Source organism: Temnothorax americanus, unplaced genomic scaffold (genome assembly GCF_048541705.1).
Source record: "Temnothorax americanus isolate GAGA-0224 unplaced genomic scaffold, ASM4854170v1 Scaffold144, whole genome shotgun sequence".
Taxonomy (NCBI): Eukaryota; Metazoa; Arthropoda; class Insecta; order Hymenoptera; family Formicidae; genus Temnothorax; species Temnothorax americanus.
Genome location: NW_027509280.1, coordinates 63054 through 87744, shown reverse-complemented (window position 1 = coordinate 87744; position 24691 = coordinate 63054). Strand labels below are relative to the sequence as shown.

Sequence of the window (24691 nt, the reverse complement as noted above, 5' to 3'; positions counted from 1 at the left end):
AATATCCCAGTTCTTCGTCCTAATAAGATGTCCGACGTCTATTTCCTCTAGATATCCCTGTGCTCTCAATTCCAACTCCATGTGGATTCTCTGGTCATCGTATTTATGGCACCTAGTTAGTATATGTTGTAGGTCCTCGCTTTCATAACCACAATCGCATCTGCAGCTGTCCACATATCCCTTCCTCTTCAGAGATGCTCCGAAGTTATAGTGGTTGGATCTAAGCCTGTTAATCAGAGTAACAAAGTATCTATTTACGTTTACCTTTCGAAACCATGGTTTTACCGACTGACGTTCATAAAATTTGTCGAAATAGAAGGAACACTTGTGCGCAGAATCACAAATAATCGATAACTACGTGGCGTCTCACGTCTCCCTCCTAACCACAACTATAAGATCCCCCACCAGAACCTCAATGGAGGGGTCCCCCTCCTCGCCGATCTACACTAGTACACTAATATTATGTTTTTATTATGTATGGTCTCTAGTTCATATATCAAGATTCTAGCACCCGTAATATACTTGTTCTTGTGCACGTTAAGATGATTGTTCTGAATAGCCTGAAGAGCGGACTTGCAATCAAACAGGATAACGATGTCTGTACCTTTATTTTCTTTCTGAATCATCATCAGCTGGAGTGCTGACTTCACGGCGAAAGCCTCCGCAGTGTATGATGACCAGTAGTACGGCATGCTGATCTTATACGCGATATCCTGGTCGCAAACGACCACATTGGCCCCTGTGGATCTTGCATTTTCATTATAGGACCCATCCGTAAAAATAATCTCTAGGTTCTGAGATAAGTCATATCTCTCTATTACTTTTCGGATAAAGATTTGAACTAAAAATGTGTCGTTTTTCCTGTCTTGTCCGATAGAGAAGTCGACTCTGGGTACGAAAGTGTGAGAACCGTAAGTGCCCTGGAATATCTCAGGCTTTCTGGGAGCTCCGATACTCGCCGCCAATGATCGAGCCCTTTTCCAGAGTTCCGACAGAAGTGAGAACCTGTACATCGGTTGTCGGAAACGAGCGTAGCACTCATCATCAAACAATCGCTGCAGTCTGTCACATAGTCCATTCTAGTTGTATGCTAAAGCTTTGTGGATAAAATTTCTACCAAGCATGGTCGCCCGGTCTTTAAGTAGCCTTACTTTCGCCTCGGCAATAATAACATTGTTCAGAGTGCTGTATCTGTATCCCAGAGCAGTGCGGATGCCCAGATATTGGGCCCTTTCCAGTTTCAATTGTAAAGTAGAGTCTCTGGGGAAAATATACAAAGTTACCGTAGTCGGTGATTGATCTAACCAGGCTTTTATACAGCATAAGCGCTGTGTTTACCTCCATACCCTTGGTCACTCTGCAAAGATATCTCATGATAGAATTGGCTCGATTTATTTTTCCTCTTACCTCTTGTACCTGGCGGTCAAATTTTAGGCGATTGTCTAGCCAGATACCAAGGAACTTGGCCCCATTCCTATTAAGCACATCGCAGTCACCCACTCGGATACCCATCTCCCCATCCACATAACCGCTCCTGGAGAACTCAACGACCACCGTTTTACTCGGCTCAAGGTTGAGACCAATCTTGCGCAGGCGTTCCGCAACTATGTTTACTGCTTGTTGTAGCAGTAGCTTGTTTTGGTGACGATTTGGGCCGCGGACATACAGACCTATGTCGTCCGCGAATTCAACAGCTTTCACTCCCTCAAGTAGATCGGCACAGACACCTCGAGTATATAGAGAGTACACGATCGGACTGAAAACCGCGCCTTGCGGGAGCCCCTTAAAGACACATCTAGTCAGGAATTCATGAGAATTAATGATAAATCGTACCTTTCTCCGGTACAACCAGCAAGCAATGAATCTGGCAATACCGACGGGGCAGTCTTGCGCAATTAGCTCATCCATCAAAATGCGGTAGTCGACGCAGTCGTAAGCAGCTAAAACGTCGAGAAAGGCCGCTAGTGTGTACTCTCCAGAGCACAAGGATGTCCTAATATCTGACACAATCCTGGTAAGGTTGTCTGCACAGGATTTACCCCTCCGGAATCCGTTTTGAGATAAGCTGAACTTTTCTTCCTTTTAGGCCAACCACATAAATCTTTCGTTGATCATTCTCTCCATGAGTTTGCCGACACACAACGACAACAATATGGGGCGTACCTTCTCTCGGCCCGGCTTGTCGATGAAGATGACCTGGTAACTGAGCCACTCCTCCGGTATCGAACCGGACGACCACACCACGTTGTAAAGCTCCAAGAGGAACCTTTTTTCTGAATCAGGGAGAAACCTGAGCATCTTATATTCTACGCCGTCAAGGCCAGGGGACGAGTCCTTCCTAATCATTCTGAGGGCTCTGTCCAATTTCGCACGCACAAATAGAGCGTCCAATTCCCCATCTAAGCTCCCAAGGTCTCCGTCCTCCACCAGTGCAGATCCCACAAATGGGGGAGCCAGGTTATCTATGGAAGACTTGATTACCTCCTCTCTGTTTTTGGTTGGCCAAGGGTGCCACTCCAGATTCTTCCTGGCGTTTTTCATGATGTGCATGATATTCCACACGTATCCCAGGCTTATGAATCGGTTTATACCGGCGTAAAACTTGTCAAAGCTTGATCTCTTTTTTGATTTAAATGTACGCTTGACGATAGCCGCGGATCTTTTATACTTGTTCCAATTGTAGCTGCTTTTTGATCTTTTGTATGCGGTGAATGCTGCTTTTCTTCTCCGAATAACCTCCTTGCACTCGACGTCCCACCACTTGTGTGAAATCTTGCGTTTATTGGGGTCGTCCACGGGTAAGGGGTCGTCCCTTGGTTTACCACTTCCTGTCGCAACGGCCATTGCCCTCCTCGAAACATCCACAAAATGCCTATAGTACCCCTCGGGGTCGTCCTTGAAAAGTTCAGTCCGGTAAAACAGGGAGGCCTCAATCTCCTCTCCCACCAACGTGCAATATCGGGCCCAATCTGTCCTCTTAGTGGACAGTCTGTTTGTTACCTTCCTGTAAATCTGTGGATAGACATCAAAGGTGAACGATATGCGGACATGGTTGCTATCCCAGGCCTCCTTAAGCTGCCTATAGGACACTCTGTCAATTATCCCTGCGGTGCCAAACATTAGATCTATGTTTGTGTCTCGTTGTTCCCGAGAGCCCGTCCTCGACAGAGTGTCGAAACGTCGACACAGATAAACTCCTCATCGTTCATCATCTCGTGTAATAGATCTCCTTGTTTGCTCGTGTACGGGCAGTTCCATAGAGTGTTGTGGGCATTCATATCTCCCAGGATGATGGTGTCATTTTGGCTTCCGTTTATGGCTCGGAAGACCGGGTGAAGATCCCGTCTTGATACAGCCTTTCTGGGGTGCCTGTAAATAGCCACAATATTTATATTTTTATTTAGGTTTTTTGTTTTTGCACAGACGACATCGTATCCCACTGGCATAGCTCCAAGGGTAGGGATGATCTCGAAATCTATATAGTTGCAAAAAGACACCGAGACGCCCCCGCTGCCCAGACGGTTGGAGCTGTTGATAGTCCTATGGCTAGGGAAGAAAACCTGATGCAAGCCAGTGCACCTAGTCTCGGTCAGGACAACGACGTCATAGTTCAAGAAGCTCTTAGTAAGCTCGTCCCTGCTAGTCCCGTACCCCCGATAGTTCCACATCAGTAGATTGAATTATACTGTTGAGGAAGGAGGGAGCCTTTCCCTTCCACTCGAAAGATATCCTGATTCCTTACGTCTAGGCGATTCTCTGTTATCGATATTATATTCTTCATTGTTATAGTATAACAGGGCTGAGGCCACCCTCTCCCGTCCTCCCCGTTCCAATTGTAGTAAAGCTTCCATCAAAATTTCTTTCGCCGCTGGGTATCTTTGGGGCAGCTGCAATACGCTGCTTATAATAGTATCAAGTGGAGGGTCAGAACCCTCGTTGCCATTCATCAAATCTCCCCGGACGAGCCGGGCCCACGATGATCCATTCCGCATATGAGAGAGGGCGATGTGCCTCTCTTTTCCCTTGTAATCTCGCCATCGCGAGAGTCAAATTGGGCGTAGTATTCATTGTTGTTGTGCAGCAATATAGGTGCGCTTCTCGGCCTCGAAGACGCTCTGCTACTGAGTTCCCCAGCTCTATCATGTCGTCGACTTTCTACTTCTCCCCCTCCATCCCTCTCGCGATGCCCCGGCGGGTCAATCCTCCGCGGAAGCTCCGGCCAAGTCGTCGGATCCCTGAATTTGTCCAGCGGTCTCTGAGGAGTGTCTCCCCCTTCCACAGTCCGTCTAGCTCTGTAGAATGATACATTTTTATATGCGATAACAATGTTTATATTTTTTTTCTTTTCATGCATAGGGCAGCCTCTAAAAGTGGACTTGTGCTGACCGTCGCAGTTACAACATCGGACCGGCTTATCACATTGTCCGTGTGACTTGTCTCCGCAAACTATACAGCGTGTCTCTGATTTGCATGCAATCTTAGTGTGACCATATTTAAAACAATTATAGCATTGTCGGGTCGGAGGGACATATGGTCTAACTCTTAGCGATACTCCGTTTCTAAAAATTGATAGATCACAGATCTCTTGTCAGACTTAAAAGTGATAATTATATTGTCTGTGGCAATAAGCGTCGATTTTTGAGTGTCCGGATTTCAGCTCCGTCTATACATCCTATCTAATTTAATTATCTTAGACTTATTTCGAGTTACATATCATAATTCTGGGATTGTCGAGGGCCAGTCAGCGATGATGCTTTTACAAATAATTGAGCGTTGATCTATTTGAGCATTTAATTTCGGCTCTTTAATCGATTTCAAGGCGTCAAGTGCCCGATTAGCGTCTGTAAATTTCTCAAACTCCACTTCGGCAGAAAAATGATTGATCATTTCTAACGTTTTAGGAAAGATTTGTAATTCAGATAAGGTCATCCAAATTTTTATTCGATTCTTACCTTTAGTCGTGGTAGTTTGGTTAAGTGGAAGACGCAGAGTAATTTTGGCAATACCCTTATGGTTGTCATTAAATCTAACATATCGTTGCATGTCATCGTTGTCACCGGATATATATTTTCTTAATGTATAATCTCTAATAATGTACGATTCTTTGTCCTGAGTCAGAGAATCGTCGTCCGTTGTATTGGCACGAGAAACGCGCACCAGATTCACGTGATCGACAAGCGTTGTGTGGATCCTCCGTGTTCGTATCGGTATTCGAGGGCGCTTTGTTTAATAAAAGTTCGCGGCCATCGTTCTCCAAACCGTCTGTGACGCTATTGTCCACTTCCATCGTGTTCTCCGGCATCAGAATTTCCGTGTCGTATCCTATATTACGTCGCTTGAATATCTCTTCGTCCCTCCGCTGTTTTGTAGCGAGCTCTCTTCGGTTCTTGACCGTTGTCCAGTCCGTTTCAGAAGTCCCCGTCGCCCTCAGTTCCTGGGAAAATCTTTCGAAATCTTTCTCTGTGGCATTCGTATTTACTGTGGCGTTATTATTCACATCTTCGTTCGTATCGCGAAGGCTATCACGTGCACGTCGCATGTCAGTAAGATCCGACGATCCCATTCTCTATTCCCCGGTTAATTAGTAGCATTCCCCTTCCGAGGGGGGGAGGAGCAGCAATAATTGTTAATAGGGAACCCTCCCGAATAAAGCCCTCCACCAGCGGCACCCTCCAAGAACTTTTCCCTGTACACCTCGTCTAAAATACTATCGCTCGGACGGATAACCGAATCAAGTTCGCGAGCACAGAGCACACACGTCCGTCTCTCGTGGCTGCGCAAGGCGACCTCCCCAGCCTAAGTCGATCTTACTTTTAGTTTAGATGACTGTTCCATAATTTGCGCGTGCGCATTAGCAAAAGAGTCATGTAAGACGTCTCTTAGACAACTTTTTGTTCAGTTAAACAGTCAACTTTTCGTGTAGTCGGAAAGATGTCTTTTAGACATCTTTTTGTCTAGCCGAAAAGATAACTATAAAATATATCTTTTCATCATCTTTTTGTCTAGCCGATGACTACAAAAAGACATCTTTTCGTCATCTTTTAGTTTTATGTGCTGTCTGGGTACCGTCTGGGCATCATATTTTAGTCTTGATGAATTACTACAGTGGAAATCCGCACCTTTTCGTTCATAAACAAATTTGTTTCATAACAATTTCAAAAATAGGTACCTTGAAGTCATAATCAACGACAATGGAAAAACTTTTATCAATAAAACATTGAAGCAGTACCTCGAGACTTACGGCATCAAGTTATGTTACTCTACATCGTTATGGCCCAAGCAAACGGCGATAAAATAGGTCTATTCTCAAACGCCTTAGGGTCGCCCAAGCCTCGGGAGAGAGCTGGAAAGAAGAGCTGATTAAGTTTTTGGAAGCATATCACACAACACCTCACACTGTTACGGGCGTTTCTCCAAACAAACTTATGTTGGGCCGCAAGGTAAAATCAAAACTTCCAACAGATCCTTCAACAACAGATCAGTTGAGTATTATCTTGATGAAAAAGACAGGGTCAGAGATGCTCTGAGAAAAGAAGACAGTATGCGGACAAAAAACGACACGCAAAGACGAGCTCCGTTTCAGTCAGTGACAGGATGATAATGCGACAGCCACGGATTAATAAATTGACCACCACATTCTTCGCAACTACTCCTTTGAAGGTCGTCTGAAAAGATGGTAACGCAGTCTCGGTACAGTCGCTAGAAGGTAATATCTATCGGCGCAACACTACTCATGTTAAGCGTTATATGGAGTGAGAACTGAGCGAGGTAACGCCGAAGAATCCTGTACCAACAAGAACGAGCCGAGGAACAAACGAGATCCCCAGATCTGTTTCTGAAGTGGAACCGCAGACTCAAGAGTTAAATAACAGTCCTCGCACGCCATCAGAGTAATCTCGGAACGTTAGTACCGTGCCGCTAGTCAAACAAGGGATCCCTTGCAATGCACGTAACCACCGGCCAAAGAGAATTACCAAAGTACCAGTTTATCTCAAAGACTAGTTCATAGAGTTAATAATGGAAGTAACTGTCGTTAGTCAAAGTTAGATAACTCCGAATTATTTTATGTTATGTTTGTATCGCGCTTTTAAGTTTTTGTTCCGAACTAGTAGTTCGTACGTTTGTATGTCGCGGTCGCCTGTGGATAACTGTGATTGCGAAGCATTAGTTTATGCGATCCTAATAGATGGCGTTTTTAAGTTTTGTAACGTAGGGTTCCTATCAGAGAGAAACCTGAGAGAGGCCATCCCGGCATTTTTCGTCAATTTTTCTGTGTCACATTTTCCGACGCGCACCCTGATAAAGTGCGTATCAACTACGTCGTTTCGCTCGGTAACCGCACATGGTTTGCGTCCGTGCTAATGGTTCGTGTCCGAACTAGCCAGTTAGTGGGGATATGCTGCGGCCTCGCTCGGCCGCGCTCGGCCGCGCTCGGCCGGCCCGGCGCCTCGGCAAGCTTCGAGCGAGGAGAGAAGGACAGACATACGATTTACGATTTACTGTCTCCGTCTATGACTGCTAGCTGCCTTGGCACGCGCCGGCTGTGCGACGTTGCCACGATGCCACGCACTTCGGATATCGCGTACGGTGTCTCGCCGAGTGCCGAATCTCGAGTTGTTAAATATATATATATATATATATATATATATATATATATATATATAATTTATTAACATAAAAATTAAAATTTGTTAACGTAATACTATTTTTGTTAAGTAAGGAAGGAAAGGATTTTTAGAAGTCAGAGGAACAGCTACGCATAAATAAAATATATCACCTATATGTATATTAATATTGTTATTTTATTTCAAAGTAAATTAAAAGAAGTACGATATAAAAGTATGATATAAAAGTTATATATTATTTCTCATATTAATGAATTTGGATTCCGGTAATTTATTTATCTTCTCCAGCTTCGCGCGCCTCTGCCTCTTCCTCCACCTCGTCTTCTGCCACTGCCTCTGCCTCTGCCTCTGCCTCTGCCTCTGCCTCTGCCTCTGCCTCTCCCTCGCATCGCGTTGTATACCGCCCGCACCAACGAGCTTAACGTTTCAGGCTGTAACAAAAAATAAATATTTTAAGTAAAATGACATTTTTGTGTATATATATATACGTAAATAAATTTCATTATTAACACTTTGTCGAACGCTGTCACGTATGCGTCACATGTGATATGTGCGACTGTCATTGCAAAGTGTTAATAATCATTATCAATAATGATAAGAAATTATCCCATTATTTCAACACTTACGTTTAATACGATCGGCTGAGTCGCCGTCGGAGCCGTTGCTGTGGTCGACATCGTCGCCGTGGCCATGGGCGCCGTTACGACCGCCAGGGTCGTCGTTGACGTCGTGGCTCTAGAGGCCGTCGCGGCCGCCGTCGGCATCGTGATCGTGACGGCCCCCACGGCCACGATGCCGACGACGGCCGCGACGGCTCCTACGGCCACGATGCCGACGACAGCAACGACGACCCCGAGGCCCGTGACGGCCCTCACGATCACGATGCCGACGGCGGCCGCGACGGCCTCTAGAGCCACGACGTCAACGACGACCCCGGCGGTCGTAACGGCGCCCATGGCCACGGCGACGATGTCGACCACAGCAACGGCTCCGACGGCGACTCAGCCGATCGTATTAAACGTAAGTGTTGAAATAATGGGATAATTTCTTATCATTATTGATAATGATTATTAACACTTTGCAATGACAATCGCACATATCACATGTGACGCATACGTGACAGCGTTCGACAAAGTGTTAATAATGAAATTTATTTACGTATATATATATACACGAAAATGTCATTTTACTTAAAATATTTATTTTTTGTTACAGCCTGAAACGTTAAGCTCGTTGGTGCGGGCGGTATACAACGCGATGCGAGGGAGAGGCAGAGGCAGAGGCGAAGCTGGAGAAGATAAATAAATCACCGGAATCCAAATTCATTACTATGAGAAATAATATATAACTTTTATATCATACTTTATATCGTACTTTTTTTAATTTACTTTGAAATAAAATAACAATATTAATATACATATAGGTGATATATTTTATTTATGCGTAGCTGTTCCTCTGACTTCTAAAAATCCTTTCCTTCCTTACTTAACAAAATAGTATTACGTTAACAAATTTTAATTTTTATGTTAATAAATTATATATATATATATATATATTTAACAACTCGAGATTCGGCACTCGGCGAGACACCGTACGCGATATCCGAAATGCGTGGCATCGTGGCAACGTCGCATAGCCGGCGCGTGCCAAGGCAGCTAGCAGTCATAGACGGAGACAGTAAATCGTAAATCGTATGTCTGTCCTTCTCTCCTCGCTCGAAGCTTGCCGAGGCGCCGGGCCGGCCGAGCGCGGCCGAGCGCGGCCGAGCGTGGCCGAGCGAGGCCGCAGCATATCCCCACTAACTGGCTAGTTCGGACACGAACCATTAGCACGGACGCAAACCATGTGCGGTTACCGAGCGAAACGACGTAGTTGATACGCACTTTATCAGGGTGCGCGTCGGAAAATGTGACACAGAAAAATTGACGAAAAATGCCGTGATGGCCTCTCTCAGGTTTCTCTCTGGTTCCTATAAGGGAGTTGGGCAGATACCGTTGCCCGATTGTGATTGGCTCTGCTATTTTCTAGGCAACTTCCGGTAGTTCCGGCAACACCGGCACATGGCAATCTTGGCATAGCTATCATCGATGATCGACGCAATAACGTGATATATATAAGTGCTGTGTTAGTCACATACAAAGAAAACTGTTTATATTGAAGGTAAATATTGTGTAATTGTGTAATATATAATTAAAGTGAAAGTGATGGAATGTCCTGTATATAAAATATCTTGTGATTAATGTAAAAAATAGAAAATGCCGCATTATTGTGTAGCTTCTGGATGCTACAATTCATCCAAAAAAGGCGTAGTAATGCATATCTTTCCACGAGATTTGCAACGTAAAGAAAAATAGATAGAAAATGCTGGTGGATCTTCGAATACTGCAGAATTCCAAACAAAAATTCATTTTTATGTGAGGTACGTTTTCTATTTATGAGGAGTTGATTTATTAGCGATTTATTATTGTCTATAAGCATGAGGATTCTGACGACGTACAACGTAATATATTTCATTTTTAATATACTGTTCTATTTTATAGTTTCATTTCACGGTTGACATGTATGAGAAGGAACGTGTTGATGGCCGGAAAAAATTGAAATCATCTGCTGTTCCAACGATTTTTAGAGAACTTGTCATTCAACAAAATAAAAAAAATGTTGCAGGTAAATAATATATCAATAATATTTATTTTTAATTAATTCGTCACATTCAATAATATTAATAACTCATGGCTCATTTTTTTTTTACATCAGTATATCATATACGACAGAAATTTGTAAGTCATATTTGCATAGTTTACGTTGTTTGTTTTGCTAAATATTGGTATTTATATTTTAGCGTTTATACCTGATACTACATCAGCTACAGAAATCGTAGTAGCTTCTAAATTGAGAGCTCAGGGGGATGAAGGATATGTTCCCAATATCGAAGCTGCTGCAAAAACGGAATTCGCGAGTGAAACAATGGCAATGCACTATCGCGTTAAGTAACAATAATATTTATATGTAATGTATTTTTTTCTTTGGTTTTTAATTCTTTATTTCATGTTTCTGTTTTTCAAGAGTATTATGTACGCATGCGTATCTGTTTTTAAAAAAGTATTATGTACAATTAGTTGTGCAATATATTATTTAACTCGTTTAAGATGTAAAATATAAATAGATAAATATATTACTGTTGAAAAATGTATCACTGTATACTTTGGAACTTTATTTATTTCTTCCTTTATATTTATTATAACTTTTACTAAACATTTACTTTCATTACAGATAACGCAATCACGTATGAAAGTGCCTCCTGTGTGGTTTGAGGTTTCCTTTCAAACGATGAATTGGATAATGGATATGTGTGGATATATATAATATACATACAATGGCTATATATATTATGTATATGAATTTATTGCACTTAAGTATATATGAATATGTGTGTATATTGCCACTAAGTATATCATTACAATGCAAGGTGAGTAATTCATAAACTACCCCGATAGGAAAAGATTTATAAGATTATATGACGAAATCTGGATAAAATTGGAAATGCTGCAATTGGCAACAATAGTAGTAGAAATTTAGACCGTTGTGCAAATATTAATAAATATTTGCACAATTTATTTCTAAATAGTATTTTAGCAAAAAAGCAGCGTTATGAGTAATCATCTTAATGCAATAATTGTAAAATTCCTCTCAATTAAATGATGCAATTATTGTACAATATTTTATACGTATACTTCAGAAAGAAAGTTTCTTGTATTAAAATAAAATACATATTTATCTCAAGTTTACTATAGAAATTTTTATTTTCCTTCTTCCCTCTTGTTAAAAGTATAATTTTGGTTTGCTAATAACTTTTATTTTTGCTGTTAACTGTAATAAATGTGTTAAATTTATGATATTAATATATAGAAGAATATATATATTCTTCTATATATTAATATACATATATTATGTTTGCTACAATATAAAGTTATAATAGCCTTTTTATACGTTGCATTTCATATAGTAGTTACGATACAGAATTTAAAATTTGCCGCTCTTTATACGCTGAGGATCAGAAAATGGCGACTTCCGCCACATTTGCCCAACTCCCTTATAGGAACCCTATTGTAGCATGGACTTAGATTCTGCTCAGCTCTCGCGTGTATCACTTCGCTCGTGCACATTATAATAAAGGGTGTTCCTTGTTAAAAGCACAGTTAAAAACGCAGAAGAAAGATAGCGGCCATATTGGTAGCAGATCGAAACACGACGCGTTTACAAAGTCAGCGACTCAAGGGCACCTCACAATGGTGATATGTAACAAATAGAGTGGCTCACATATATTTCGGTTTCTATCGCGCATTTGAGTGATCAGTGTTAGCACTGAATTTACTGTCATGTATCTTCCGAGTAACACGAGTTTCGATATGGCGGACGAACAGACAATGAGTGTGTTAAAAAAGAAACGCGGTATCATTAAAGGTCAATTATCGAAATTCACCACATATGTAGACAGATTCGATGACTCGAAAAATGTGCAAGAAGCAAAAATTAATCGCTAGGTTAGAAAAGGCGGAAGAATTGTGGTCGGAATTCGACAAGATACAGACAGAAATTGAATTAGCGGATGATACGGAAACGCAAGCGAATCATCGTGAAGCCTTTGAAACTTCTTATTTTGCGGCAATCGGTAAAGCGAGAGAGTTTTAAAACAAACGGGTCCAGAGATGAACAGCTACAAACGAATCACGCATGTAATAATCAAAACATATACAATTGCCGACGTTAAAATTGCCGGAATTTAGCAGGGAATATGACAAATGGATACAATTTAACGATACATTCCGATCGATTATTCATAATAACAATACGTTAACTATAACACAAAAATTCTATTATTTGAGATCGTGCTTGAGCGGAGATGCCGCGAGAGCGTTAGACACATTAGAAGCATCGGACGCAAATTATGATATCGCTTGGGATATCTTAAGGGAAAGATTCGAAAACAAAAACATTATCATTCACAATCATATAAAGGCTTTATTTGATTTGCCACAGGTAATCAAAGACTCACACGTTTCCCTTAGAGAATTATCGGACAGCATGTCACAACATTTACGCACATTGGAATCGTTAGGTCAACCAGTCGAGAGCTGGGATTCAATAATCGTTTTTCTCATCGCGTCTAAATTAGATACGACGTCACGAAACGAATAGAAAAAGATATCCGTTAAGCGTAGGAAACCACCAAATATCAATAATTTTAAAAATTTTTTAAACGAACGTTGTCAAATTCTTGAGAGATTAGTCAAGGATAATAAACAAACGGATAAACAAAACGGAGCTAAAGATTCAAAAGACAAATCGAAGGCGAATTCATTGTCTCATTTAGCGTCAAGCGTAATAAAATGCGCATTTTGCGCATAACATATATTCATGTCAAGACATACTGAATTTATCGGTTGACAAACGATTAGCACAGGTTAAAAAACTGAAACTGTGCACAAATTGCCTAAGAAATAATCATTATAGTAAAGATTGCAAGGCCGGTGGATGTAAAAAAAATAACGGTAGACACAACACGTTATTGCATTTCGGCGATTCGAAGGTCGAGCCCGAGACAAAGGATCAATCGACCATAAGCATAAACAAAGCGGAAGGTAACGATAAGACAAACACGTCACCAGAATCAACCGCAACCATGCATGGGATAGAGGTAACTCATGATTCATATATACTTTTAGCAACCGCTAGGGTTATTACATTCGATAATAACGGTAAAGCTCATCAATGTAGAGCCTTGTTAGATAACGGGTCTCAATCGAATTTCGTTACGAAACAATTAGCACAGAAATTAGGGCTCATAAGGACTCCTATAAAACTTCCAGTATGCGGAGTTAATCAAAGCATAACTAACATCGCATAAAACTAAAACGTGTATTAAATCGCTCTACAACGATTATAGAGCTGAATTGTCATTTTTGATAGTTGATAATATCACACAAGAGTTACCGAATAGATTTTATAATATCTCAAAATTAAGCGTACCAGAAGGTCTCTCATTGGCAGATCCGCGATTTAATTATCCTAAAACCGTAGATTTGTTATTAGGCGCAGGTATATTCTGGGGATTGCTTTGCGCAGGGCAAATTCAATTATAGGAGAAGAAAAACCGTGTCTTTAAAAAACAAAGTTAGGTTGGGTCGTATCGGGACCTATGATGCCTACATACAAGAAAACGGAATCGTTGTGTCACTTCAATATCGTGCAAGAGATTCATGATAATCTAGAACGTTTTTGGGAGGTCGAGGAATACCTTCCAACACCAAAATTTACACGAGAAGAATCGGAATACGAGAATTTATTCGTCAAAACTGTAGAGCGCGATAGTCAAGGGCGATTTACGGTGCAATTGCCATTTCGGGCAAATGTCGATAAACTTGGAGAGTCGCTAAACACGGCAATTAAAAAATTTTATACGTTAGAAAAGCGATTATCTAAAGACCCGAGTCTCAAACAACAATACGTAGACTTCATGAACAAATACATAGAACTCGGCCACATGACAAAAGTGGAACCAAACGATATTGATAGCGATTCAGTTTATTATTTACCGCATCATTGCGTTGTTAAAAAATCTAGCACGACTACTAAGGTCCGCGTAGTATTTAACGCATCAACCAAAACATCGTCTAATTTATCATTAAATGACGTTTTGATGATCGGTCCAATCATTCAGGACAGCCTATTCGCTATATTAATTAGGTTTAGAGCACGCGTATATGTCTTTACGGCAGACGTAGCCAAAATGTATAGGTAAGTCAACGTTTATAAGCCTCATCGAAAATACCAGCGCATCGTACGGCGTTGGGATGTAAGAGAATTATTACGACATTATCAATTAAACACAATAACATACGGTACAGGACCAGCTTCATTCGAGGCTATTCGATCCATGCAGGAAACAACAAAGGACAAACAGGATGTTTACCCTGAGGCATGTGACATTATCATTAACGATTTTTACGTGGATGATCTAATTTCGGGATCTGACACAATCGAACACGCAAAAAAGCTAGTGCAGGACATAGATGCGATACTGCGCAGCGGATGCTTTCATTTACATAAATAGAATAGCAATAGCAGGGAAATTATTGATTCAATACAACCCGAACCCGGTCCTAATCAAATACATTTAACGCAAGAAGTTGATTCAAAGACGCTTGGGTTGTCGTAGAACTTAAACGACAATACATTAAACTACCAGGCAAGAACTTTAAAGTCAAATAGAATCACTAAAAGAACGATATTGTCATTTATAGCACAATTGTTTGATCCATTAGGATTAGTTAGCCCTATAGTCGTTTTGGGAAAAATCATCATGCAAAAAATATGGAAATTGGGAATTGGTTGGGATAAGGCATTGCCTCTCAAACTGCTAACATTATGGAATCAATTTTGAGAAGATAATTCATAAATGAAATCTCAATACCACGATACGCGTTAACTCATCAATGTATTAGCATAGAGCTACATGGTTTTTGTGATGCTTCCGAGATGGCTTACGGAGCATGCATATATAAGAGCAGTGGACAAGTCCGGTAATATCACAGTTAAATTGTTGTGCGCCAGTTAAAACGATAAGTTTGCCGCGTCTTGAGCTATGTGGTGCATTATTATTAGCACGTCTTCACGAGAAAGTAACAGAAGCATTGAATCGTATCCTTAACTTCCATTATAATAGTTTCTATCGGTGCGATTCCCAGATTGTTTTAGCGTGGATACTAACTGAAGCTAGTCTGTTAAAGACTTTTGTAGCGAATAGAATCGCGGAAATACAGCGACTTACAAATAGTAAATGTTGGTCTCACGTTGTGGGCAGCAAGAACCCCGCCGACATTGTTTCTAGAGATATGAGTTTAGGTAAGCTCGCGACAGCACAGTTATGGTGGAATGGCCCTCCGTGGTTAAGATTCGAGCCAAATCATTGGCCAAGTACAGATACAATACCTATTTCAGTTCCTGAACTAAAGGATAGCAAGGTAGTTTGTACCACGATCAAATTCGATTCTGATATATTTAATCGTTTCTCGTCATACATAAAATTACTTCGCGTAACGGCTTATTGTTTACGGTTTGTTAATAACTCGAGAAAAAACATAAATAAAAAATACACGGGATCATTATCTATAGATGAATTGAACAAATTACTACTCACACTCATTAGAATAGTGCAAAGAATGCATTTTGCACCCGAAATCAATGATTTAGAGCGTCAAAAAACGGTGCGGTCTAACAGCAAAGTTTTATCGTTAAATCCATTTTTGAATGAACATCATATTTTGCGTGTAGGGGACGTTTAAAGAACTCCAAATTACATTACAAACACAAACATCCTATGTTGCTACCCAGCAGCCACGCATTTACTCGCATGATAGTAATGCACGAACACGAAAGACATATGCATGCAGGATTAACTGGTACGTTAGCGGCAATTAGAACACGTTTCTGGCCATTAAATGGTCGTAGTACTGTAAGGAAAAGTTTTTATTTTTTGACGTAGAACTACGTCTTTGTCTACAGTAAGTAGAGAGTAACATTGGGACCACAGATAAAACAAAAACATTTCACACTTTGAACGTTTATATCTTTGAAACTAATAATTGTAGAGTGTTGTAATAGTATTTAGTTTATCGCTTTATTCTTTTAATGTTTCTTTAATGGTCCTTATGATACATTGTTTTAAGCGCGCGCTTGTGTGACTCTAGCCCTCTTCTTTACCGACTACTTTACCGATTGAAATTATTATCTCTAGGGTCGTTACGAGTCGTTCGTTAATGTTACGCGCCGCACCTATCTAACCTCTTAGATTCGGCTGTACCTTTGTATGTTACGCACGTTAGAAAGCATCTTTCTCTCTGTGAGTTTTGCTCAATTAAACAGATTTATATAAGTCAAGTGTGCTTATTATCAACCTCTGCATCAGGTTATGGGCCCAGCACGCTTCCACTGCGCGTACTTGTATAATTGCATCAGGTTATGGGCCCAGCACGCTTCCACTGCGCGTACTTGTATAATTGAGCGGAATCGTGAGCTGTTTATACGGTGGCAGTTCGAAACGAGCGTACCGCGTGTAAAAGCTCGAGTTACGGCAATCTCAGTAAATAGAGAGAAAAGATAGCGGTGGAAAGTTTTCCAAGTACAAAGACGAGCAAAGATGGCAATGTCAAATAACGAATTAGCCACTATCAGGAAGTTGTCAGGCCAGGATAATTTCTCAGTATGGAAATTCCAGTTAATGCTCGTAATGCAAGAGAAAGGCTTCGATGATGTTCTGGATGGATCCGAGTGCAGGCCAGATGGAGGAGCACAACTGGATAATTGGCTGAAGAAGGACAAAGGTGCGAGACGACTGATTGGCTTAACTGTCGAAGAGAACGTTATTAATCTCATCATGGGATGCGACTCTGCAAATGAGATGTGGGAGACAATTCTAGGACTCTATGAGAAGAAGTCAGGACAACGAATTGTAAGTTTATACAGACAGCTGCATAATTCAAGGATGACTCCGGACATGTCGATGACAGACTATATCGGGAACATCAAGAAGACGCTTAGTGCACTGAAAGCGGCAGGAGGAAAAATCGAGGATTTGAATGTGATCGCGATCATATTGGATGGTTTACCATCGAGCTTCGTTCATTTCTGTACTACGTGGGATAATAGGCCGGACGTGGATCAGACACTCGATAAGCTGTACAATGCACTAATGAATACAGATGAACGTCTACAAAAACATGATGATGATGTGATGGCACTGGTAGCCTCAAAGCCGTTAAAGTCTAAGAAATTCGAGTCTAAGGATTTAAAAAAGGGATCTAAGGTTAGCGATAATCCAAAATTTACAGGGAAATTTACTGGTAAGTGCCACCATTGTCAGAAACCCGGTCATAAGAAAGCGGACTGTTTTCTACTTAAGAAAGCAGAAAATAAATTAAAGTCAAAAGACGATGATAAGCAAGGTACAACTTTTCTGTGTAATTCCGGTGAAGCAAATGTAGCTATAAGTCCACAGGATTGGATTGCGGACAGCGGAGCGAGCTACCACATGGCGTTTGATCGAAAATATTCTGGTCACTGGAAGAGGAAGGAACTAATGAGAAAATTGGTCTAGCAGACAACAGAAGCTTGGCTGTGAAAGGCGTCGGTCAAATAAAAGTTGAAGCCTGGGTAAATGAGCAGTGGAAAACGGTAACTATTAGCAATGTTCGTTGGATACCAGAACTAGGTAAGAATCTGTTCAGTTTTAAAGCCGCAACGGACCACAACTTTAAAATAATAACATGTAAGGAGCATGTTGAGGTAATTCGAGATAATCAAACCTATGCGTATGGATTCTGGGACACCAATGTGTACAAGATGAAATTCAGACCGGTGTGGCCATCACAAGCCTGCACAGCTCAGAAGATTTCGCTGAAACTACTACATGAGAGAATGGGTCATGCAAGCGTTGACACATTACGGAAAATGGTCAAGAATAATGCGATAACTAATATCGAGCTAAACGATGAAACGATATTCTTCTGCGAGGCGTGTCAATATGGAAAGCAAGCAAGAAGACCATTTCATTCAGCGATTCCGAAAGATGTAAAGGCAGGAGAGGTAACTCATACAGATGTGTGTGGCCCTATTGAGGAAACAGCACTGAATGGTGCTAAATATTTCATGGTTCTGAAGGACAATGCAACTGAGTTTCGGACGGTGTACACACTACGCAACAAAGAAGAGGTTAGCCAACGACTTATCGAATATTGTAATATGGTCAAGACAAAGTTTGGTTCTGAGATCAAGGTAATTAAGTCAGACAATGGGCGAGAATTTGTCAACGAACATTTGCATAAACAATTCAAGAGCAGAGGAATTGTACACGAGACAACAGCCCCGTACAACCCGGAGCAAAACGGGAAGGCGGAACGAGAAATTAGAACATTAATGGAAAGCGCACGTTCAATGTTGTACGCAAGAGATATTCCGAAATACTTATGGAATGAAGCTATATTGACGGCAGCCCAAATTTTGAATCGAGTTTCTACAGTGAAGAGCAAAAACAAGACGCCGTTTGAATTGTGGCACAATAAAAAGCCAGATATTTCAAACTTTCACGTGTTTGGTACAACATGTTATTCACAAGTACCGAAAGTATTACGACGTAAGCTGGACAAAAGGGCGGTTCGTCGAATCTTTGTCGGATACCAAGGAGAGTCAAATAATTATAAACTATTTGATCCTGAGACACGAAAGTTTACTCATGCAACAAATGTAAAGTTTGATGACGAAGTTGGAAACTTCGAATTTGCTACAGTTACAGTGGGAGACAACGCGAATTCTGAAGAATCAAAGGATCAAGTTACCAACAATGAAGATGATGAACAAGTCAAAGAAGCATCAGAAGAAGAAGCCAAACCAGTCAAACCGGAGGAAATGAATTTGAGACCACGTGAATCATTGAAACGACCGGTGAGGTTTGGTCATGCGATGCTGACAATTCAAGAGCCACAAACTTATATGGAAGCGATATCATGTCCTGAAGCAGAACAATGGAAGAAGGCCATCGACGAAGCAGACTCCTGGTGAAGAGGATCGGTTTAAGGCACGTTTGGTTGCCCGTGGATTTACACAACGTATGGGCATCGACTACGAAGATGTGTATGCACCTGTGGTTCGAGCAGATAGTTGCAGAGTTCTTTTTGCCAAGGCAGCAAAAGAAGATCTCGAAATGAAGCAGTTTGACGTTAAGACTGCATTTTTATACGGTGAATTGCAAGAAGACATTTGGATTGAGTTGCCGGATGGACCGTGGCCGAAGGGACATCGCGTGAAGCTAAATAAGAGTCTATATGGGCTTAAGCAATCACCAAAATGCTGGAATCTTAAATTCCACGAAGTACTGGAAAGTTTCTCGATGAAAAGGTCAAGCGCAGATGACTGCATTTACATTGGACGAAGAGGCCAGCACTTCATTTATTTGGGATTGTACGTAGACGACGGGATAGTCATGAGCGATTCAGCGGATCTTTTGAACGAGTTCTTAAATAATCTTAAAGCAGCCTTCGAAATAACGATAAAGGAACCACGATTCTTTGTGGGTCTGGAGATCGAACGTGACCGAGAGAAAAGAACGATTAAACTTCACCAACGTTCTTATATTGAAAGGTTAATTGATAGGTTTCGAATGGAAGATGCAAAACCATCATCAGTACCAGTAAACTCGTCGATCAAATTGTCAAAGGAGATGTGTCCGACCAATGATGAAGAAAAAGAAGAGATGCGACAGAAACCGTACGATGAGCTACTGGGGTCATTACAGTTCGCAGCCAACATGACACGACCAGACATAGCGTTCGGTGTGAATTTGCTAAGTCGATTTAAAGAGAATCCGGGCTCTCAACACTGGATGGCGGCAAAACAGATTGTTCGATATTTGAAGGGAACAATCGAACAAGGAATCATCTACGATGGGTTTAACAAAGACGACACGACACTGACAGGCTACTCTGACGCGGATTGGGCCGGAGATCACGATAATCGTAAATCGACAACTGGATATATCATGCTGATGTGCGGCGGACCAGTGGCTTGGGCTTCGAGGAAGCAGGATGCGAATGCACTTTCGACGCTAGAAAGTGAATACGTTGCGGCTGCAGCAGCAGTACAGGAACTCATTTGGTTAAGACGATTAATTAATTCCTTAAATGATAATCAAGATTTCTTAGTATTATTGTGTGACAATCAGGGTGCAATTCGATATAGCGAAAGTACTCAATTTCATCGACGTACTAAACATATAGACAATAAGTGGAACTTTATTAGAGAAGAAGTTCAAAGTGGTAGGGTCAAAATGAAATATGTGCCCACTGAATATCAACTAGCCGACATTTTAACAAAGGGACTAGCTCGAGTACGTTTTAATTTTCTTAAGAAACTATTGTCGTTGCGCGAATAACTAAATAGTGGGAGTGTTGTAATAGTATTTAGTTTATCGCTTTATTCTTTTAATGTTTCTTTAATGGTCCTTATGATACATTGTTTTAAGCGCGCGCTTGTGTGACTCTAGCCCTCTTCTTTACCGACTACTTTACCGATTGAAATTATTATCTCTAGGGTCGTTACGAGTCGTTCGTTAATGTTACGCGCCGCACCTATCTAACCTCTTAGATTCGGCTGTACCTTTGTATGTTACGCACGTTAGAAAGCATCTTTCTCTCTGTGAGTTTTGCTCAATTAAACAGATTTATATAAGTCAAGTGTGCTTATTATCAACCTCTGCATCATAGAGTAATGATTAATACGTCATTAGATAGCTTATACAGTCCCATTTCCTTTTGAAAGTTTCAAAAGTCTCAAAAAGCTTTCTAAATGAGGAAGCCTAGCAATATTATAAGCAAATAATTATGCTCAGGTCTCAACCACTTTCAATTTTGGCAATTTAATATTAATTATTGGCAATTTTTTTAATTACATTATATTCTTCAGTCTTTTCTACCTCTATTTCATATATAATACTTTAAGATTTGGTTGATTAGATCCAGCTTTATTAGGCTTATATGTATGTACGTATTTCTAGCAAATTTTATGTAACTCAGGAACTAATCAACTAAATTTTAAAGAAATATATGTGAAATAGGGATAGAAAAGACTGAAGAATATAATAAAATTAGACAAAATTGCCAATGCGGCTTCAGCAAAGCATCCATCGATTATAGTAAAACATCGTGGATCTATACGTTAACTAAACCACAAATAATTGAAATTCTAACGCAGTTGGAATTAGTATACGAAGACAAGTGTGGTTTAGACAAGTTACGTAAAATTTTACGTGCTCACATATCCAAAGTAAACGATAAGGTGGAGCAACGGACTGACGAAAAGGAGCTGCTGGGCAGCTGCTGGGCAGTGTAGACGAAAACAACTGTTCAGGGGTAATTCACACAATGGCAGAAAGCAACAGTAAGGGAATGGAATTTCACCTAGGAAAGGACGACTGGGAAATATACACGGAGAGGCTCAAATTATACTTCGTAGCAAACGACGTTAAGTTAGAAAAGCAAGCTGCAATATTATTAACGAAGATTAGTCCCGATACATATAAACTTGTTCGGGATTTATGTGCGCCAGAAAAACCAAATACGAAATCATTCGCAGAAATTGTAAAATTAATTAAAGATTATTTAAATCCAAAACTGTCCGAAACAATGGAAAGATGTAAATTCTATCAAGCACATCAAGCAAGCACGGAATCGGTAGCGGAATTTATGGCAAAATTAAAAAGTTTGTCAATAAATTGCAATTTCGGCGACGCATCAACGGCGTTACGTGATCAATTAGTATGTGGACTTAAGGACCATGCTACAAAAATGGCCAGGAAGATAAATTAACCTGCGAATCAGCCTATAAAATCGCCACGGCGTTGGAAGCGGCTGAAAGGAATGCGGTATCGACCAACAAATTAAATGAAGAAACTACGGCAAAAACAAGTGTAAATATAATACAGGCAAGTCAGGGACCAGGAAATAGAAGACAAGTCAATCCAAAATTAAGGGGAAGAGGTGCCCTTCGCGGAAGCAGGCAAGGCCAACGATATAAGAGCAGAAATCCGGTAAACAAAGAAAACCGAAGGCCAAACGACAGCTCAAATAAGCAAGACGTGAGGCGCAGTTCGTGTTACTGCTGTGGCAAGGCCAATCACTGGGCACGTGATTGTTATCATAGATTTAGCACGTGTAACGCTTGTAAGAAGAAGGGACACTTGGCAACAGTGTGTAAGGCGCAGAGGGCAATACAGCACTTAGAACAAGACGAGGCGGACGAAGACCAGAGAAGGGAGGAGAGGGCAAATGACTTCTTCAAGATGGATCAAGAAGACGACAAAAGATCATCGAGAGCGACTATTGGTAACATAACAATTGTAAACGAAGATGTAAAAGCAGATCCAATGTATGTAAATGTAATAGTTAACGATATTGTAGAATTAGAAATGGAAATTGATACGGGATCATACGCGGCGATAATTTCGAAAAAGGATTTCGATAAAGATAGATTGTTTCCGACAAACAAAGTGAAACCAACAAAATATCTATTAAATGCATACGGAAAAGTCCCATTAGAGCAAGTAGGTATTCTAGAAAATCTAAAAGTAAAACTAGGAGAGCGGGAGAATACACTTTCAATGAGAGTAATAAAAGGAGAAGGTCCAATATTAATCGGTAGACAATGGTTGAAAGTTTTTGGATTGTGGCCGTTGCCAGTTGATACAAAGGATAGAGTAGATAGTTGTAATAAAATTAATTTAATAAACGTAGCGAAAGAGTTTCCAGTTAGATTTCCAAAATTGTTTGGCGCGAGACCAGGCTTATATAACAAAGGAAAGCTCAAGTTGGTATTGAAAAAAAATGCGCAACCGGTGGCCCTTAAAGCTAGACACGTACCATTCGCGTTAGCAAGTAAAATTGAAAATGAAATTAACAGATTGGTTGAATTGCAGCATATCGAGAAAATTGATGTCAGCGAATGGGCGACACCGATTGTGCCAGTGATAAAAGCAGACGGGTCTGTCAGAATATGCGGCAACTTTAAATTAACTTTGAATCCGAATTTAGTTAAAGATCGATACCCGTTGCCACTAATTGACGAGATATTCGTAGCCTTGAGAAAAGGCAAAACTTTTTCGCAAATTGATGTAGAGCACGCATACATGCAGATTCCGGTGGAAGAAGAAAGTCAAAATTATTTAACAATAATAACACATAAGGGGCTCTATAGGTATACAAAGATGACGGAAGGTATTGCGTCAGATCCAGGAGAGTTTCAGCGGACAATTGAACAATGCGTAGCAGGAATTGACGGTGCAATTCCTTACCTCGATAACATATATTGTACGGGTAAAAATAACGAAGAACATTTAAAGACACTTTATGCGGTGTTTAAGCGGCTCGAAGATAGCGGATTCAAGGTAAATATTAAGAAATGCGATTTCTTCAAAGAACAATTGGATATCCTAGGTTTTGCAATCGATAAAGACGGTTTACATAAGTCCAAAACTAAAGTTAAAGCAATGATGGAGGCACCGACACTCGCAAATAAAAAGCAGTTAGATTCGTTTCTTGGTTTAATTACGTACTATGCGAGATTTTTACCGGATAGAGCGGAAAAATTGAAACCACTTTACGAGTGTGCAAAAATAGGTAATTTTAAGCGGACAAAAGAGTGCGAGAGTGCGTTTGAGTAAGTCAAGGCAAAATTAGTATCACCACGGGTGTTAGCGCATTTTGACCCCAGCGAAGAGATTGTACTATCGTGCGATGCATCTGCGTATGGATTGGCAGCGGTATTGTCTCACCGGTATAAAGACAAAACAGAAAAACCGATAGCGTTCGCATCCAAAATAATTCCAGAGAAAGAGTTGAATCGCGCAGTAATTGATAAGGAAGCGAGTGCAATAATGTTTGGATTTAAAAAATATTATAATTACATTTACGGTAAAGAGATAACGTTAAGAACCGATCATAAGCCTTTGGTTTTTATTTTTGGCCCAAAACAAGAAATTCCACTGACAATAGCAAGTAGATTGCAGCGATGGGCATACTTTCTATCGAGGTTCACATATAAGATAGAATACGTTAAAAGTCAAAATTAAATGGTAACTGCAACGCACTCTCACGACTTCCGATCAACAACTCAACCCCAATATTTGATCACGAGTTCACAGCGATAAAGTATGTTAAGGAGACATTAGATACATTAGGCGCGGTGGAGATCGCCAAAGAAACAAAACGCGACAAGATACTAAGTAAAATAGTACGATATGTAAACGGTTCATGGCCGAGTATGACTGAGATGAGTGAATGCGAACAAAAGTTCTACGCGAAACGAGATGAGCTAATTGTCGAAAAAGAATGTCTGTTGTGGGGATACAGAATAGTGGTGCCCAAATCAGTGCGAAAAAGTGTTTTACGAGAACTACATGCATCACACTTTGGCATAGTAAAAATGAAGATGTTGGCGAGATCTTACGTATGGTGGCCGAATAT

The 24691-nt window shown here is 40.7% G+C and overlaps 4 protein-coding genes across 12 annotated transcripts in view; 1 reads left to right on the top strand and 3 right to left on the bottom strand.

The window, feature by feature from the left end:
• Ack-like (activated Cdc42 kinase-like) overlaps nucleotides 1-24691 on the bottom strand; it is a 216777-nt gene that overhangs the window by 150702 nt on the left and 41384 nt on the right. The gene's annotated exons all lie outside the window — the stretch shown is intronic.
• LOC143894842 (uncharacterized) lies at nucleotides 1567-5077 on the bottom strand. The gene is made up of 3 exons (XM_077401488.1): nucleotides 2164-5077; nucleotides 1875-2079; nucleotides 1567-1795 (listed from the first exon to the last, which is right to left on the bottom strand). Exons 1-3 carry the CDS (start codon nucleotides 3118-3120, stop codon nucleotides 1698-1700), a joined length of 1260 nt encoding a protein of 419 aa, XP_077257614.1. The 5' UTR covers nucleotides 3121-5077; the 3' UTR covers nucleotides 1567-1697.
• LOC143894844 (uncharacterized) lies at nucleotides 7785-8652 on the bottom strand. The gene is made up of 2 exons (XM_077401491.1): nucleotides 8252-8652; nucleotides 7785-8056 (listed from the first exon to the last, which is right to left on the bottom strand). Exons 1-2 carry the CDS (start codon nucleotides 8579-8581, stop codon nucleotides 7901-7903), a joined length of 486 nt encoding a protein of 161 aa, XP_077257617.1. The 5' UTR covers nucleotides 8582-8652; the 3' UTR covers nucleotides 7785-7900.
• LOC143894845 (uncharacterized) lies at nucleotides 9596-11340 on the top strand. 2 transcript variants are annotated; one of them, XM_077401492.1, is made up of 5 exons: nucleotides 9596-9785; nucleotides 9878-10044; nucleotides 10166-10289; nucleotides 10465-10607; nucleotides 10896-11340. In XM_077401492.1, the coding sequence occupies exons 3-5, from the start codon at nucleotides 10184-10186 to the stop codon at nucleotides 10986-10988; spliced, it is 342 nt and encodes a 113-aa protein (XP_077257618.1). In that variant the 5' UTR covers nucleotides 9596-9785; nucleotides 9878-10044; nucleotides 10166-10183; the 3' UTR covers nucleotides 10989-11340. The 2 variants fall into 2 exon arrangements, with proteins under 2 accessions (XP_077257618.1, XP_077257619.1); XM_077401493.1 differs by having other exon boundaries at nucleotides 9596-10044.

Excerpts from the sequence above, each read along its gene's own strand:
- LOC143894842 (XM_077401488.1), bottom strand. The coding sequence starts at position 3,120 with ATGTTTGGCACCGCAGGGATAATTGACAGAGTGTCCTATAGGCAGCTT. Across the intron at positions 2,080-2,163 it reads ACAAGCCGGGCCGAGAGAAG|GAAGAAAAGTTCAGCTTATC; the intron begins GTACGCCCCATA and ends TTGGCCTAAAAG. Across the intron at positions 1,796-1,874 it reads TGCGCAAGACTGCCCCGTCG|ATGTGTCTTTAAGGGGCTCC; the intron begins GTATTGCCAGAT and ends ATTCCTGACTAG.
- LOC143894844 (XM_077401491.1), bottom strand. The coding sequence starts at position 8,581 with ATGGGCGCCGTTACGACCGCCGGGGTCGTCGTTGACGTCGTGGCTCTA. Across the intron at positions 8,057-8,251 it reads CTCAGCCGATCGTATTAAAC|CCTGAAACGTTAAGCTCGTT; the intron begins GTAAGTGTTGAA and ends TTTTTGTTACAG.
- LOC143894845 (XM_077401492.1), top strand. The coding sequence starts at position 10,184 with ATGTATGAGAAGGAACGTGTTGATGGCCGGAAAAAATTGAAATCATCT. Across the intron at positions 10,290-10,464 it reads AAATAAAAAAAATGTTGCAG|CGTTTATACCTGATACTACA; the intron begins GTAAATAATATA and ends TTTATATTTTAG. Across the intron at positions 10,608-10,895 it reads CAATGGCAATGCACTATCGC|ATAACGCAATCACGTATGAA; the intron begins GTTAAGTAACAA and ends CTTTCATTACAG.